The following is a 16,849-nucleotide window of genomic DNA, read 5'->3' on the forward strand; positions in this document are numbered from 1 at the left end:
TTATATAAAATATAATTTATATATTTTTAAATTATAAAATCTATTGTGAAACATAAATACAATTACGTATAAATATATTTAATATATTTTTTAAATTATAAAATATAAATAATATTCTAAAAACTCAAACTATTTATTTTCATTGATTTTAAAAGTCAGGTATACCGCAAAAGTGCGGTATACTGAACTTTGGTACGACATACCGAAAATGAGGTATGGTATCGGTATGTAAATTTGTCATACTGGAAATAAGGTATACTGAAAATTTTGGTAAGGTAAAGTTATAATTTTTCGCATACCGCATTTACAGTAAGGTATACGGTATGGTGGTTTCGGTAATATATACCGTACCTACTAACCCCTAGTAAGTATTACTTCCTCCGTTCCAAAATAGTGGAGTCATTTTGCCATTTTGATACGTTCCATAGTAGTTGAGTCATTTCTCTTTTTAGTAAAAGTCAACATATTTCTTCTCACTTACTTTACTCTCTTTTACTTTATGCTCTCTCCTTTCTACATTTTTCATTTATACTTTATTTTTCTACTACTTAACACATCCAACACATTTTTTCTTAAATCACGTGCCAAAAAGAAACGCATCTTCTACTATGGAACGGAGGGAGTACTATTAGCCCTATATAATGTGATTTAAAGGATTTATTTTTGTAATTGAGACATCTAAAAATAAGTAAGTTATTTTATTTTCTATGTCATCCTTTCTAAAAATAAGTGAGTTATTTTATTTTATTTTATTTTATTTTCTATTAGCCCTATACACATCTAAAAATAAGGGAGTACTATTAGCCCTATGGCCCATACTGGAATGATGTGGATGCTACCATTATAATTACATGCCTAAAAAAAAGGAAAAAAAATTACTCATAACAAAGGAATCTAGGAGTACTACTACAAGAGGACCATTAATTATACAAGAAGACGATAAGGCCAAATCAGAAAACGGCGTCATAAATGGACGACTATAAGTAGAGCATAGCTGTTGGCATCATCCATCTCACTTCATTATTCATTTTCTTTAAGAAAAAAAAATGGATCTAAATAAATGGCAAAGCCTGAAAAAACGCATGGTAATAAACAGGGTCCATGCTTTGATCCATGGCGCCGCTTTAGCAGCCTTATTTTACTACAGAATCACCTCCATATCCAAAAGTGTCCCCCACCTTCTCATCTTCGCCGCCGAGCTCATCCTCTCCTTCCAATGGCTGCTCAGCCAGGGCGCCAAGTGGAACCCCGTCTCTCGAACCGCGTGTCCTGACAGACTCCCCGCCGATGACAATCTGCCGTCGGTGGATGTGTTCGTGTGCACCACTGATCCCGTGAAGGAGCCGAGTTTGGGGGTTATGAACACTGTTATATCGGCCATGGCGCTCGACTACCCTCCGCACAAGCTCCATGTCTATCTCTCCGACGACGGCGGCTCCCCCGTCACGTTTCGCGCCGTGAAGGAAGCGTGGGGATTTGCCAAAATGTGGATTCCCTTTTGCAGGAAGTATATGGTCAACAACAGATGCCCTCAGGCTTATTTCTTGACCGAACAAACCGGTGACCATCACTTCTTACTTGAGAAGACATCCATTCAGGTAATCAACCGCCTGCCATTAAATCTTACATTTATTATAAAGTCAATGAATTTTGGCCCATTAAACCATTAACTTTCCCAAAAAATTGACAAATTTTACGATACGGATGGAGTAGTACTAAGTAGGCATGCACAATTCGAACCGGACCGTCGATTAACCGGCGGTTCGGGACCGCCGATTCATGAACCGGAACCGGAACCGACGCCTGCGGTTCGGTTCAGGTTCAGAAATATTGCGAACCGGAACCTGCGGTTCGCCAGTTCAAACCGCCGCTTCATAACATTTTATAAAATATATTTATTATTTATAAAAATTAATTTTTATATATAAAAATCAATTTTTACAAATAAATAAATACAATAATTTCATAATAGCTCATATTTATTTGTTGGGCCTAGGGATGTCAATCGGGCCAACCCGTTCGGGTTGTCGGGCCATTCGGGTACGGGCTATTCGGTTTATGATTTTTTCGGGTTATAAAAGTTTGACCCTAACCCTAACCCTAACCCTTCGGGTTTCGGGCTAACCCACCGGGTTATTCGGGTCAATGCGTATTTTTAATTCTTTTAATATTTTCAAAAAATAATACATATTTTAAATTTTCTTTAATTATATACATATTTTTAATTAATCATTCAACAATGAAATACATATTTTTAATTTTCTTTAATATTTTTAAAAAGATTAAGTTATTTAAATTTAAATAACTTATTCATTACATAATTATTTACAAAATATCTATCAATAGGATGTTTATGTTTATCTATTTAAAACATAAATCAACACTTTATTTCAAAATTCAAACATAAATCAATTCGTAGAAAATTAAATAAAATTTTCATAACGTGAGAGGTGCATCGTAGATGTAACAAAAATATTTTGAATTGTTAAAGAGTGAATTATCAAGATGCTAGCTAATTGGAGTAACTCTAAGTTTTCTTGAATTATGATTGGTCAAATTTAATTTATTCCCGCTGTAAATAAGTCAAATAATAATTTATCTTTGTTTTAAGAATCATCAAAGTACGCATAATTCAATGACGAAGCGGCGTCAAAACACTTTGCACTATTATATTGGAAATATAATAAAAGAAAGCTTTTATATACGAGTATTTATGAATCCATGAACCACATGGTGATTTTTTTAGTGATCTTATATAGTCGGTTGACGTATTTGGATTTTGCATGGTTTTAGAGGGTTGTCTTGGATGATTTTGATTATATTTCTATATTTTGGTATGTTTACATGTTTGTTGAGAAATGATAGAAAATTGATTAGAAAATAAATGTACACAAAATATGTGGATGTGCAGCAGCCTTATTTGAGCTAATGTTTCTTGCGATTTTGAAGTCCGATAAACCTCTAATACATATCATTCTCTTCGTCTTCGAAAGAGCTTCGCGTGGATATATTGCACGCCTCAATCGGAGCTTTGTAGAGAAAGTTATGACCGTTACAAAAACTGCTAGCTGTGCAGAAGCCTTCAACCCGACTGGCCGACCCGTAACCCGAACGGGTCAGCCCGCCTAACCCGACAACCCGAACGGGCCAGCCCGAATGGCCCGATTTTAAATTCGGGCTGCGAAATTACAACCCTAACCCTGTATTTTTATCGGGTTATTCGGGTCGGCCCGCAGGTTCGGGTTACATTGACATCCCTAGTTGGGCCTATGATTCTAAGAACTATTCTTGGTTGTTTCTCTTTTATAGAGACATCCTTGAATATTTTTTGTTTCACTTTCAACGTGGGACAAAATATGTTGAAGTATTTTATTTTATAACTACATGTTTTATTCATTCATCTTTTTTCAATGTGGGATACAAAATATTTTTTGTTTTCTACTTTTCTTTATTTTTTACTACATTTTATTATTCACTAACTTTATCTTTATTTTTGTTATGATTCTTTTTTTAAGACAAATTTATAGATAATAATAGAATCAAATAGAATAGTTCAATTCAATTTGAATGTTGCATGTTGCTCATAATTTGTATATTTATAGAATGTGGGTGTGTTCAAATAATAATAATTATTGGATTTAAATGTGCTCACTTTTAAGAATTCTAAGAAATCATTCTTGGTTGTTTCTCTTTTATAGAGACATCCTTGGATATTTTTTGTTTCACTTTCAATGTGAGACAAAATATGTTGAAGTATTTTCTTTTATAACTACATGTTTTGATCATTCATTCATCTTTTTCCAATGTGGGATACAAAACTTTCTTTTATTTTTTACTTTTCTTTATTTTTTACTACATTTTATTATTCACTAACTTTATCTTTATTTTTGTTATGATTCTTTTTCTAAGAAAAATTTATAGATAATAATAGTATCAACTAGAATAGTTTAATTAAATTTGAATGTTGCATGTTGCTAATAATTTGTATTTTTATAGAATGTGGACGTGTTCAAATAATTGGATTTAAATGTAAGTATGTTGCTAATTTTTCTCAATACATTGATTAAAATGTGTAAAAAACAACAATTAATATAAATGGTATAATAATGATAAAAATAGATAACTAAAGAAAGATTTGTTTAGTGGTATAATATAGTTTATATATTAGTAGTACACTAATAGTATGATTTTGTATAATAGTTGTTATTCTAATAGATATAGTATAATTTATATAAATAAAATTATTATTTGTGAATATATTCTTGATAGATAAGAATAAACAATTATTGAGTAATATGATTTGTATATAGATAAATAATTATTCATATTATAGTTATCACTAGATTAATACAATTTGTATAATAATTATTCTCTTAATGTGTATAATGGTATTTATTAGTTAACATACACATAAACTTATACACAAACAAATCAATAATAATAAAGAATTAAAGAATAATACTTTATGTAATTATATTTGTCGTTAAGTTATAAAATAGAAGATAGTTAAGATATAAATTAATATAAACAAAGATGATGAAGATGTATCATGTAGTTATAAATAAGGAGTTTTATCCCACATTGAAAGAAATAGCAACACATCCAAGAACATGAAGCTATAAAAGAGAATCATCCAATACACTCTCTTTCAACCCAAATGCTCAAGTCCAACATTAAGTGTAAATTGTAACTTATAAGTTGTGACTTGTAGTCTTGTTGAAATAAACACTAAACCGGCGGTTCAGGCAAAAAACTGGCGGTTTTGAACCGCCTCGTGAACAAGCGGTTTTTTGAACCGGAACCGGAACTGCCGGGACCCTTGGCGGGCCGGTTCCGATTCATGGGTATTATGAACCGTGAACCGCCGGTTCATGAACCGGAATTGGCGATTCCCGAACCGTGTGCATGCCTAGTACAAAGTATATAGTCAAACTATCAATAAAATATAAAAATATGCAATAAGATTGGATTCAAATAACAAAATTTGATTGGTTTATGCATTGTCAATTAAATTCGTTCCTCTAGTGTACGCAATATTGGAATTTTAAAAAAGTACTAATGATATTGTACGTATATATGATGCAGAATGCTTACGAAGATTTCAAAATTTCTTTGGCTAAGATATCTGCTGGTACAGATAGTCGTGTCAGCAAAGACCACCAACCAATTATTGAGGTAATACTACTATATTCTGCTTTGAAACTTCATATTTCACGTGCTTGTTTTTTCATGATATTATCGCAAGAGAATAGGAGGGACAAAACATATAATTTGAAATTTCTAGATAAATGGATAACATAAAATTCACAACTATATCGTAAAAAGTCCTTATTTGCAAATAATCGTGTTAAATATTTCCAGGCAAACTTACTACTCCTCATATAAAATAATCTTGACCTTTTTATTCTATGGTCAAGTTACATCTATAAAATGAAAGTTTTCCTCAAATTATTAAATTATTCTATTCTACTTTTTTTCCTTTTTGTTTTTAATTTTATCCATTTTTTTTCTAAATCTCTCCATATTTTATCAGTTTCTCGTTAAAATCTATACCATCCATCTACAAAACTATATTTAATGAACAGAGGAAGTCGCACTTTACACTATAAAATTGACTGATTAAGATTTATAGTTATTTTCTAAGTATTTTTTTATGAGGTAAAAACTTATATTTGGTGTCACTGAAAAAAACTTGTTTCCTAAAAATAAAAACTCTTTCCTTTTTGGTTTGTTTCATAAATAATTTTTTTCTCTCTCTTACTTTATACATTTTTTCTCATTCTCTTTCTTATTTTACCTATTTTGCATTAAAATTATGTTGTGCCAATTTTAAAATTTCTATTTTTAGGAAATGAGGAGCATTTGTCTTTCTTGTATTGTCTTTCTAATGGAGATGATATCTATGACTAAACCTTGGCAACAAAATACTCCCTCCGTCCCATTTAAGATGTCAATATTCTTGAATGACACAAGATTTTATGTGTAGTAGTTATGTGTGATAAATTAAAGTAGAAAATGTGATTTAGCATTTTAATGAGAAGCGAGAGGAGATAAATTTATTTTCAAATATAGAAAATCCACAACTTATGGTGGACGTGGAAGTATGTCCTTTTGTGGTAGGCATGTTTGGTTTGACTTTGACTACTCTTAATTATAGGATTGAGAATCTCGAATCTTCGTCCATTAAGATCAAACTATTCAATAAATACAGATATTATAACTTTATATTAGTGGGTATATTTGTTGAAGCAGTAAAACAATCATTGAAAATGTCATATTTAAGATGCACCACACACATTTACAATTGTTATCAGTATTATATCCATATGTTACTTAAAAATAGAAACTTTTAATGTATAATTAATGAAATAAAATGAAATAAAAAAGAAAATTTATTAGTAAAAAATGAATCTTACCTAATAGAAATTTCCATAGATAGTTTCTAATTCAAGGAAATAGTTTCGTACGTATTTAATACTCCAAACATATATGCACATATCTAGATATTCTGTTAATATAAAATAAAACAAATTTATGTTCAAAATAATTGGTATTGTGATAAAGTTTACCTACATACTCAATGTTATGTAAATATATTCAGAATTTTAGCAACTCTAATATAGATATGAATTATGATTGGTAGGTTATCAACGATGGAGATGAAATGGACAAGGACCCACAGATGCCTCTCCTAGTCTATGTTGCTCGTGAGAAAAGGCCATCACACCCACACCATTTCAAAGCTGGAGCACTAAACGTTCTTGTAATATAAATTCTCATACAAAAATTTAAGAATATATATAAATATCATTCTCATAAATTAATTTCTTAATTAACCTTGCTGCAGCTTCGAGTGTCTGCTCTGCTTAGCAATTCTCCATACATTCTAGTGCTGGATTGTGACATGTATTGCAACGATCCAAAATCAGCTCGTCAAGCTATGTGTTTCCATCTCGACCCCAACCTGTCTCCTGATCTTGCATTTGTTCAATTCCCTCAGAGATTTCACAATTTATGTGACAAGGATATCTATGATAGCGAGTTCAGACATGCTTGGGTATTTAATTTATCCACTTTAATGGTATTATGATCAAATCTGTATTTTTGGTGAAACAATTTGATTTTGTTTCAGGAAAAATGGGAAGGCCTTGATGGCCTCAATGGACCAATTTTGTCTGGCTCAGGCTTTTATATGAAGAGAGAAGCACTCTATAGAAGTCAACAACTTGAGAAGAGTAATTAATGTGATCAAGTTTAGAAATATTTGTAAAATTGCCACAATGAATTATTTATAGTATACATTATGGTGCAGATGTTGATACGATGAAGCGTTTTGGTTCGTCGAAAGAGTTCATCAACTCGGTTTACACACATAAGAAACCAAATTGTATGAGCGACGAGCAGAAAGAGATGGAGTTTCTCGCTTCTTGCAGATATGAGAAGGGCAGCAAGTGGGGTGAACAGGCAAGTTATACACTAAAAACATATAGTAGGAGCAGTCTGTTACGGACTCAATTCCTACATCGGTTGTGAGAACAATTGATGTGGGGTATATAGACTAAATGGGCTCTCTCTCCTAACAGGTTAGTCTTTTGGGATGAGTTCTCCCGTTTGGTCTGTATCAATTGGTGCTTTCATTGAGAGCCCAAACGGCTCGGAGTGGTGGCCGGGCAGCGAACTCGCCGTGACCAACGAGTACGTTTGGGGCCGCTCGGAGTGGTGACCCACGGAGTGGTGGCCGGGCAAAGAATCCGCCGTGACCAACGTGGCCGTGACCAACGAGAACTCGGAGTGGTGGCCTGGCAAAGAACCAGCCGTGACCAACGTGGCCGTGACCAACGAGGACGTTGGCCCTTAAAGGAGGGTCGAATGTTACGGACTCAATTCCCACATCGGTTGTGAGAACAACTGATGTGGGGTATATAGACTAAATGGGCTCTCTCTCCTAACAGGCTAGTCTTTTGGGATGAGTTCTCCCGTTTGGTCTGTATCACAGTCACACACAATCATAAATACAAAACACAACCCAAATCCCTAACTATCTCATTTCAAAATCAATATATTTCTTTTCGGTACAGAGTTTAAAAATAGTGTATAAAATAGATGGTGAATAAAGTAAGATAGAATAAAGTAAGATATATTAAAAGAGAATAAAATAAAAGAAAGAATTAACTTTTACTAAAAATAGAAATGACTCAATTAACTTAGAACTTCCCAAAATAGAAAAATAACTCAAATTCACATGGAAATGAGGAGTAGTAATTTACAAATTTGAATTCACTATCATAATTTTTAAATGTGCAATTTTAAATTGAATACATAAATATAGTATTGAGCATAGCCTGAATAATTTTTAAAAACTAGATTTAACTGGAAATTAGAAAACATTTATTTAAATTTTACCGTCTTTAATCTATTGATCATCTAATTAATTTTAAAAAGCGCATATATATAGCACATATTTAATTAGATTTTAACACATATTTTCAAATGAAATACAAGAAGTGAGTACAAATATAGTACTCCTAGTATAGTTATTAGAAGTAAGAAATTAGCAAGACTGAAACTTCCTGGCTCGATACATTTCTTTCCCAGAGACCAGACTGAAACTTCCGAGGAGTAGTATGAAAAATGGAGTAAAGTTTGATCATCATGGTGCAGGTAGGGTTTAGGTATTTTGCGGTGGTGGAGGACTACTTCACCGGACTGAATCTGCATTGTGAGGGTTGGAAGTCTGTTTACTATGAATCTTCAAGAGCAAGACCAGGTTTCCTGGGTACGGCCCCGGAAAACCTAGGCGAAGCTCTCGTTCAACAAGGTCGATGGTTTGTGGGACTCAACCAGGTTGCCTTCTCCAAGTATTCTCCACTTGTTTATGGAGTGCTAAAAATGCCCATTTGGCAAAGCATGTGCTATGCAGAGAATGCATTCTCCTCAATCAGCTTCTTGCCTCTTTACATTCTAGCTCTCCTTCCTCAAATCTCTCTACTCCGCGGCATCCATCTCTATCCTCAGCTGTCAAGCCCTTTCTTCTTTGTGTTCGTGTTCCTTTTCGTTTCATCGCAGGCAAAGCATTTGCAAGAAGTCTTGACGACAGGGTACCGAACAAGTACATGGATTACGGAACAAAGAATGTGGACGATCAGATGCTTTACAGCATACCTTTATGCTAATGTGAATACCATCATGGATAAAATAGGGTGGAGAAAAGCCAGTTTTTTGCTGACAAGCAAAGCCGCAGACGAAGCAGCAGCCGAGCTCTATCGAAAGGGAATGTACAACTTCGATGCACCATCTCTTTTAATAGTTCCAATGTGCACTCTTTATATGATAAATATGGGGTCATTTGTAGCTGGGATTTGGCAGGCAGGAAAGGGAAATGGGATGATGTTGATAGAGAGTTTGATCCCAGTGTTTGGGATAATCTTGAATCTGCCTCTGCTTCAAGGAATGGTAGTGAGGAAGGATAAGGGAAGAGTTCCCACAAATGTTTCTATTGTTTCGCTGCTGCTTTCATCCATAGTGATGGCTTATGCATCTTTTGCCACTTAATCATATAAAGGAATGAAGAATAATCACGGAATAAGCTAGCCCTAGCCGGGAGTTAATTTGGGATATTGAGCCGGATACTTAGAATAAGAGATTCAGTTACTAGTGTTTGTTAACGCAACTCACCTAATTGAGTGTTTGTCGTTCCAGCCTGTGTTTTTATGCTCACGATTAATTTTTAATGACTGATTGCGAAAAATCAAGATTCAGTTAATTAGTAATTGTAATGTTGGATTAAATAGAACAAGTAGGTCTTTGTTTTTACTTTTTAGGGATGGACATTGAGAGGTTTTTTTTTGCTTAATTTATCGTACTGATCCGAAAATTGGTTTTTTCGTAGAATAGAAATCTGGACAAATCCGAAATAGTATATGAGAATCTAACTTTTTTAACTAAATCTGAACAAAATTGAAAAATTACAAAAAATTCCAAAATAAAAAACTTAATTATTATGTATACACATAAGTTACAAATATTTAAATAAAATATTTTATCTAAGAATATAGTACTATTTAAATAAATTTATATATACGAGTATTAAAATATAATTTGTATTTTTTGATTATTTTCTATAAAAAAATTGAACCCAACTGAAAATCCAATTTGAATGAAAAGAAAGCAAATATAGTCCTAACCAAATAAGTATGAAAGAATTTTAGGCTACTATTTCGTCTATTATTAGAAAAACATGCAATATATTAAAACAGAGAAATGTGAATAGTATTAGACATAATCGACGTTGTTTTTCGTTGTTGATGTGTTTATTGTAGCCGCTACTAATGGTCATATCTTGACATTTGTCCGTTACTGTTATTTTTTCACAATTTTTTTCTAAATATTATATAAACTATATTAAAATAAATATAAATAGCAGCTGTACATGAATAAATAGCAATTAATTTGAAAATGGGGCCAATTTTTCTCTCGAGAATATGATAAAGACGCTACAGAGTAGTAAAATCTTTGAGGAAACATTTGGCGGGAGAGGAAGTTTGGATAGAGAAACGTGCCAATAAATTGCCGATTCTTCTAGTAAGAAAGCTGGATGCTCTAAAAAGTTGAACACTTGCTATTTATTTCTTCATACTTTTATCTATACTATATTACTCCGTATAATTAAACTGATTTACGAATGAAAGAAAAGTTATGAAAACAATAAAAAATAGGTACATCTGAAATAAAAAAAAAAGTCACACAATTATATACTCCATGTCAAAAAAAAAAAACATAATTAACGTATACACATGTTACTTTTTCTAAACGCTATAACAAAGGTCAATTCCATTCTCAATTTTTATAAAAATGGAGTCAATTATTTTAAAAAATAAATAAAATCAAACAGAGGATTTAAAAATAAAAAAATAAAAATCTATCAGTAGTAAGATATCGTCCTTTCAATTGGTCCATTGATCGTGATAATTCGTGATAGCCGAAATTGTCCTTTTTTTCCGTTGGTCCATATCGATGATTGCCCTTGTGTATTGCACGTCGAGATTTGTATAATTTATTTACTTATTCCTTTTGCATTTATTGATTTTTATGCCGCCGTCTCATAATTCTAATTTTTAGTTTTATATTAATAGTAGTAGTAAACTCAATACTCCCTCACTTCCCTCCACAAAAAATAATTTCATTTTGTCATTTTGAAATATCCACAAAAAATAGTCTTAATTTTAAAAATAAAAAGTTTGTCTCTTACTTCATCCATTTTTTCTTCTCTCTTATACTTTACCTACTTTTTTAATTTCTCATTAAAATCCATACAGTTCACAAATGAGATTTTTTTTATGAACGGATGAAGTATTAAATAAATCTCCATCTCAAATAAAGTGATTTAGAGGATTCATAATCACTTGTTAAGACATTTAAAGATAATTAATTAAGTTATTTTATTTTCTTTTGACAAAAATAAATACTTTAAGCCCTCTTTCATTATTCTCGCTTACATCATCCTTTCTACTCATAAATAACCAAAGACCATTTTCTTAAATCCAAAAAAACAAACACATCACATATATTGGAACCAATGATCGTATTTGGGACGTTTTTTAATAGCATTACGAATGATGTTAAAACTGAGATAGTTTTATAAATTGCGTCTTGAATATGCTGGAGATGCAATTTAAAAACTGTCTCCAAAAAAGTAATTCACTGACGATTGTTATTTGCGTCCTTATTTTTATTTGGCACACCACCAATAAGGATGTTTTTTGAAGCGCCAGTGAAGTGTTTAGAAATATAGCGTCTCAAATTAACTAAAAAACACTTTAACCATGTTATTTTTGTATTAAAAATATTCATGAGATTGAATCCCGCAACTCAATCATAGATGAATAATTATGTGATAATTAGTCATATTTAACCCTCCAGACTCCAACTAAAATAATCTTAAAACTCAATCCTAGATTATATATTAGGAAACCAAACATCACCGAGTATAATACTCCTACAACACAAGAATAATACAACATGATAAGGCCAAATCAGAAAACGACGCCATAAGGAAAGCATCGACCAGACTCGCACAGAATTAAACATAAGTAAAGCATAGCTGTTGGCATCATCCATCTCACAGTTCCTCCACTTCATTTTCATTTGCTAAAGAAAAAAAAATGGAGAAATCAGTAGGTCTAAATGAATGGCAAAGCCTGAAAAAACGGATGGTAATAAACAGGGTCCATGCTTTGATCCATGGCGCCGCTTTAGCAGCCTTATTTTACTACAGAATCACCTCCATATCCAAAAGTGTCCCACACCTTCTCATCTTCGCCGCCGAGCTCATCCTCTCCTTCCAATGGCTGCTCAGCCAGGGCGCCAAGTGGAACCCCGTCTCTCGAACCGCGTGTCCTGACAGACTCCCCGCCGACGACAATCTGCCGTCGGTGGATGTGTTCGTGTGCACCACTGATCCCGTGAAGGAGCCGAGTTTGGGGGTTATGAACACTGTTATATCGGCCATGGCGCTCGACTACCCTCCGCACAAGCTCCATGTCTATCTCTCCGACGACGGCGGCTCCCCCGTCACGTTTCGCGCCGTGAAGGAGGCGTCGGAATTTGCCAAAATGTGGATTCCCTTTTGCAGGAAGTATATGGTCAACAACAGATGCCCTCATGCTTATTTCTTGACCGAACAAACCGGTGACCATCACTTCTTACTTGAGAAGACACACATACAGGTATCCCGACTACCATTAAATGTCACAATTTTCTTTTTTCTTTTTCTCTATCCACCAATAAATATACTAGACATTCATTTCACGTAAGCTAATTACTACTAGTTCATATGGGAGTACTATTTCACATGCGAAACAAACTGAATACCTTTGAAAATTTTGACTTGCAAGTTAAATGACCGAATTATCATTCATTACTATATTTGATGATCACCAATTGGTGATAAGAGAAGAGGCTCATGAGACTTATATAGTGGATTAAGCTCTTTGTGTACACCGATTTGAGATATTATTATATTCATTTTTATGTTTCAATTGCCAACAGCTACATGTCACACATCTTGGTATATATTCATATTTCTAATCCAATAATTGGTACATAACATTTTTGTATAAATTAATTTCATTCCTTTACTAGTCACAATGTTGGATTATACTGATATTGTACGTACGAGAAAGCAGAAAGCATACGAAGATTTCAAGATTTCTCTGGCTAAGATAGCTGCTAGTACGGATAGTCGTGTCAGCAGAGACCACCAACCAATTATTGAGGTAATATACTATATTCTGCTTTGAAACCACAATAAAATTTAATACTTATAAAAAATAACTTCAATCAAAGGGGCTAAGTGACAAAAAGAAATCAGATAATGACATTTTTAATGTTAATTTATGTGTCTAATTATATCACCAACGCTTCATAAAGTGTCCTTATTGTTAGTGTCCAACTAAAATTAGGGGACACAAATAGAAGCATCCTTAAAAAAAGTAAAAGATTAAGATAATTTGCCATCAAATTAGAGATATTTTCTTTTGCGTCATAAAATATGGTTATTTTTAAAACTTTTCAAACGCTAGTAATTAGGTCTCAATTTTAATATCTCTAAAAAATAAGTTTTTTGTAATGTGATGTTAAGTCCCTTGGCCTTGAGTTTCCCATTTTGGCCCACCTATGGGCCATGATCATGCATGTCGAATCTTTAATTATGTAGAATATTTTTGTTATATATCATGTGCTCGATTTATAATGAAATCGCAAAATTCTAGAATATAAGCTAAAGTGAATGCAAAAAGGTTTCTATCATACAAAAAAGTTGAAATTCCAACCCTAAGAGCCTCACACATCCCGATCTGATAATATTAAAAGAGATGTTAAATCAGGATACGCAGTGACCCGCTAAGGGAAGAGCCTAACCAACTGCCCGTTCGGTTCACTTTCTAGAAGGCGGCGTACGGCAAGATATGAAATTTTAAATTAAAATTGACTGATTAAGATTTATAGATATTTCCTTTTTCTGAATGTGGTAAACACTTATATATTTTGTGTAGGTGAGTTAAAAAATAATAGTGTTATTCTCGTATTGTCATTCTAGTGGAGATGATATCTATGACTAAAACCTTTGCGACAAAATAAGCTTGTCCTTTTGCGGTAGGCATGTTTGGTTTGAATTTGATCTCTTAATTATAGGACTGAGAATCTCGAATCTTGCACCATTAAGATAAGATTATTCCAAAATACAGATTATATATATTTTTATATAAGTGGGTTTATTTGACAAACAATCATTGAAGATCTCATATTTAAGTTGCACCACACATATATTTATGATTGTTATTAGTATTATTTACTTTAGTTTTGTACATAATTACTCCCTCCGTCTCAAGGAAGATGACCCCTTCCTTGGACGGCATGAGAATTTATGCAACTTTATTTTGTGTGTGAAGTGGAGAAAGTAAAGTAAGAGAGAGTGAATTAAGTAGAGAGAAGGGCGTTTCCATTTTTAGTAATGTGTCATCTTGGTTGGGACAAACCAAAAAGGAAAGTGAGTCATTTTTAATGAGATGGAGGGAGTAATATATATACATATAGGAGTATTTAATTTCTGTTAATACAAAATAAAAGAAATTTATGTCTAAAATAAGTTAAACTATTTCTAGTACATTCACAATTTTAATATTTTGGCATCAATATCTACACTCTAAAAAACATCATAGATGGAGTATGAATTATGATTGTCAGGTTATCAACGACGGAGATGAAATGGACAAGGATCCACAGATGCCTCTCCTAGTCTATGTTGCTCGTGAGAAAAGGCCATTTCACCCACACCATTTCAAAGCTGGAGCACTAAACGTTCTTGTAATATAAATTCTCATACAAAAATTTAAGAATATATATAAATATCATTCTCATAAATTAATCAATTTCTTAATTAACCTTGCTTCAGCTTCGAGTATCTGCCTTGATCAGCAATTCTCCCTACATTTTAGTGCTTGACTGTGACATGTATTGCAACGATCCAAAATCAGCTCGTCAAGCAATGTGTTTCCATCTCGACCCCAACCTGTCTCCTCTTGCATTTGTTCAATTCCCTCAGAGATTTTACACTTTATGTGACAAGGATATCTATGATGGCGAGCTCAGATTTGCTTGGGTAATTTATTTATCTACATTATATATTATGATCCAATCTGTATTTATGATGAAATAATTTGATTTTGTTTTAGGAAAAATGGGAAGGTCTGAATGGTCTCGAGGGACCGATTTTGTGTGGCACAGGCTTTTATATAAGGAGAGAAGCACTATATAGAAGCACTCAACAACTTCAAAAGAGTAATGTGATCAAGTCTTAAACTATTTGAAAAATTGCCACCATTAATTTTTTTAACATATGTAATCATTAATTCTTGATATAGATGTTGATATGATCAAGTGGTTTGGTTCGTCCAAAGAGTTCATCAACTCGGTTTACACACATAACAAACCAAATTATCCGAGCGATAATGTGTTGCAGTTTCTCGCTTCTTGTAGCTATGACAACGGCACCAAGTGGGGTGAACAGGCAAGTAATGAATGCTACACATATTTTTGAACTTGTTTGATCATCATGTTATATGGTGCAGGTAGGGTTTAGATATTTCGCGGTGGTGGAGGACTACTTCACCGGACTGATTCTGCATTGTGAGGGTTGGAAGTCTGTTTACTATGAATCTTCAAGAGCAAGACCAGGTTTCCTGGGTACGTCCCCGGATAACCTAGGCGAAGTTCTCGTTCAACATAGTCGATGGAGTGTGGGATTCAACCAGGTTGCTTTCTCCAGATACTCTCCACTTGTTTATGGATTACTAAGAATGTCCATTTTGCAAAGCATATGCTATGCAGAGATTGCATTCTTCACAATCAGCTTCTTGCCTCTTTATATCCTAGCTCTCCTTCCTCAAATCTCTCTACTCCAAGGCATCCATCTCTATCCTCAGCTGTCAAGCCCTTTCTTCCTAGTGTTTGTGTTTCTTTTCTTTTCGTCGCAAGCAAAGCATTTGCAAGAAGTCTTGATGACGGGGTATGGAGCAAGGACATGGATTACCGAGCAAAGAATGTGGGTGATCAGATCCTTTACATCATACTTTTATGCGAATATGTATACCATCATGGATAAAATAGGGTTGAGAAAAGCTAGTTTTTTGCCAACAAACAAAGCCGTGGACGAAGCAGCAGCCGAGCTGTATCAAAGGGGAGTGTACAATTTTGAAGCACCATCTGTTTTCATGGTTCCAATGTGCACTCTTTATATGATAAATATGGGGTCATTTGTAGCTGGGATTTTGCATGCTGGAAAGGGAAATGGGATGATGTTGATAGAGTGTTTGATCTCACTGTTTGGGATGATTTTGCATCTGCCTCTGCTTCAAGGAATGGTGGTGAGGAAGGATAAGGGCAGCGTTCCCACAAATGTTTCTATTGTTTCGCTGCTGCTTTCATCCATAGTGATGGCTTATGCAAAATGAAAACAATTAAACCAAACGTTAGTTTCTGCCTAGTTAGAAATGATGTATTAATATGAAGTCTGTGTTATTTTTATTTTTGTTTTTTTTACACGTACATGAGTGATTTGAATTTTAATGTTATTGTGAAAAATCAAGATTCAGTTATTAATTGGTAATGTTGGATCAAGTAGGGATGAAAATTCTTAGTTTTTGTTGCTTAATTTGGACAAAGTCAAAATTGATTTTTTTTTCGTAGAATATAAATCTGGGTCCATCCAAAATAAGTACACCACATGAGAATCTAAATCCGAACAAAGTCGAAAAACATGATTTTTTTAAAAATTCCGAAATAAGAAACTTAA

General features: G+C 33.4%; 2 protein-coding genes across 2 annotated transcripts; both read left to right on the plus strand.

Moving 5' to 3' along the window:
* The first annotated feature begins 1,004 nt into the window (after positions 1–1,004).
* On the plus strand, positions 1,005–9,752 carry LOC121802605 (cellulose synthase-like protein G2). Its single transcript, XM_042202287.1, has 7 exons — positions 1,005–1,598; positions 5,086–5,175; positions 6,644–6,763; positions 6,848–7,057; positions 7,133–7,235; positions 7,313–7,464; positions 8,662–9,752. The coding sequence occupies exons 1-7, from the start codon at positions 1,047–1,049 to the stop codon at positions 9,550–9,552; spliced, it is 2,118 nt and encodes a 705-aa protein (XP_042058221.1). The 5' UTR covers positions 1,005–1,046; the 3' UTR covers positions 9,553–9,752.
* Positions 9,753–12,027: 2,275 nt separating this feature from the next.
* LOC121806009 (cellulose synthase-like protein G2) lies at positions 12,028–16,674 on the plus strand. Its single transcript, XM_042206073.1, has 7 exons — positions 12,028–12,725; positions 13,185–13,274; positions 14,743–14,862; positions 14,951–15,157; positions 15,231–15,336; positions 15,420–15,565; positions 15,627–16,674. Exons 1-7 carry the CDS (start codon positions 12,162–12,164, stop codon positions 16,506–16,508), a joined length of 2,115 nt encoding a protein of 704 aa, XP_042062007.1. The 5' UTR covers positions 12,028–12,161; the 3' UTR covers positions 16,509–16,674.
* The last annotated feature ends 175 nt before the right edge of the window (positions 16,675–16,849 follow it).

The sequence above is a fragment of the Salvia splendens genome, chromosome 5 (genome assembly GCF_004379255.2).
Source record: "Salvia splendens isolate huo1 chromosome 5, SspV2, whole genome shotgun sequence".
NCBI classification, from domain to species: Eukaryota; Viridiplantae; Streptophyta; class Magnoliopsida; order Lamiales; family Lamiaceae; genus Salvia; species Salvia splendens.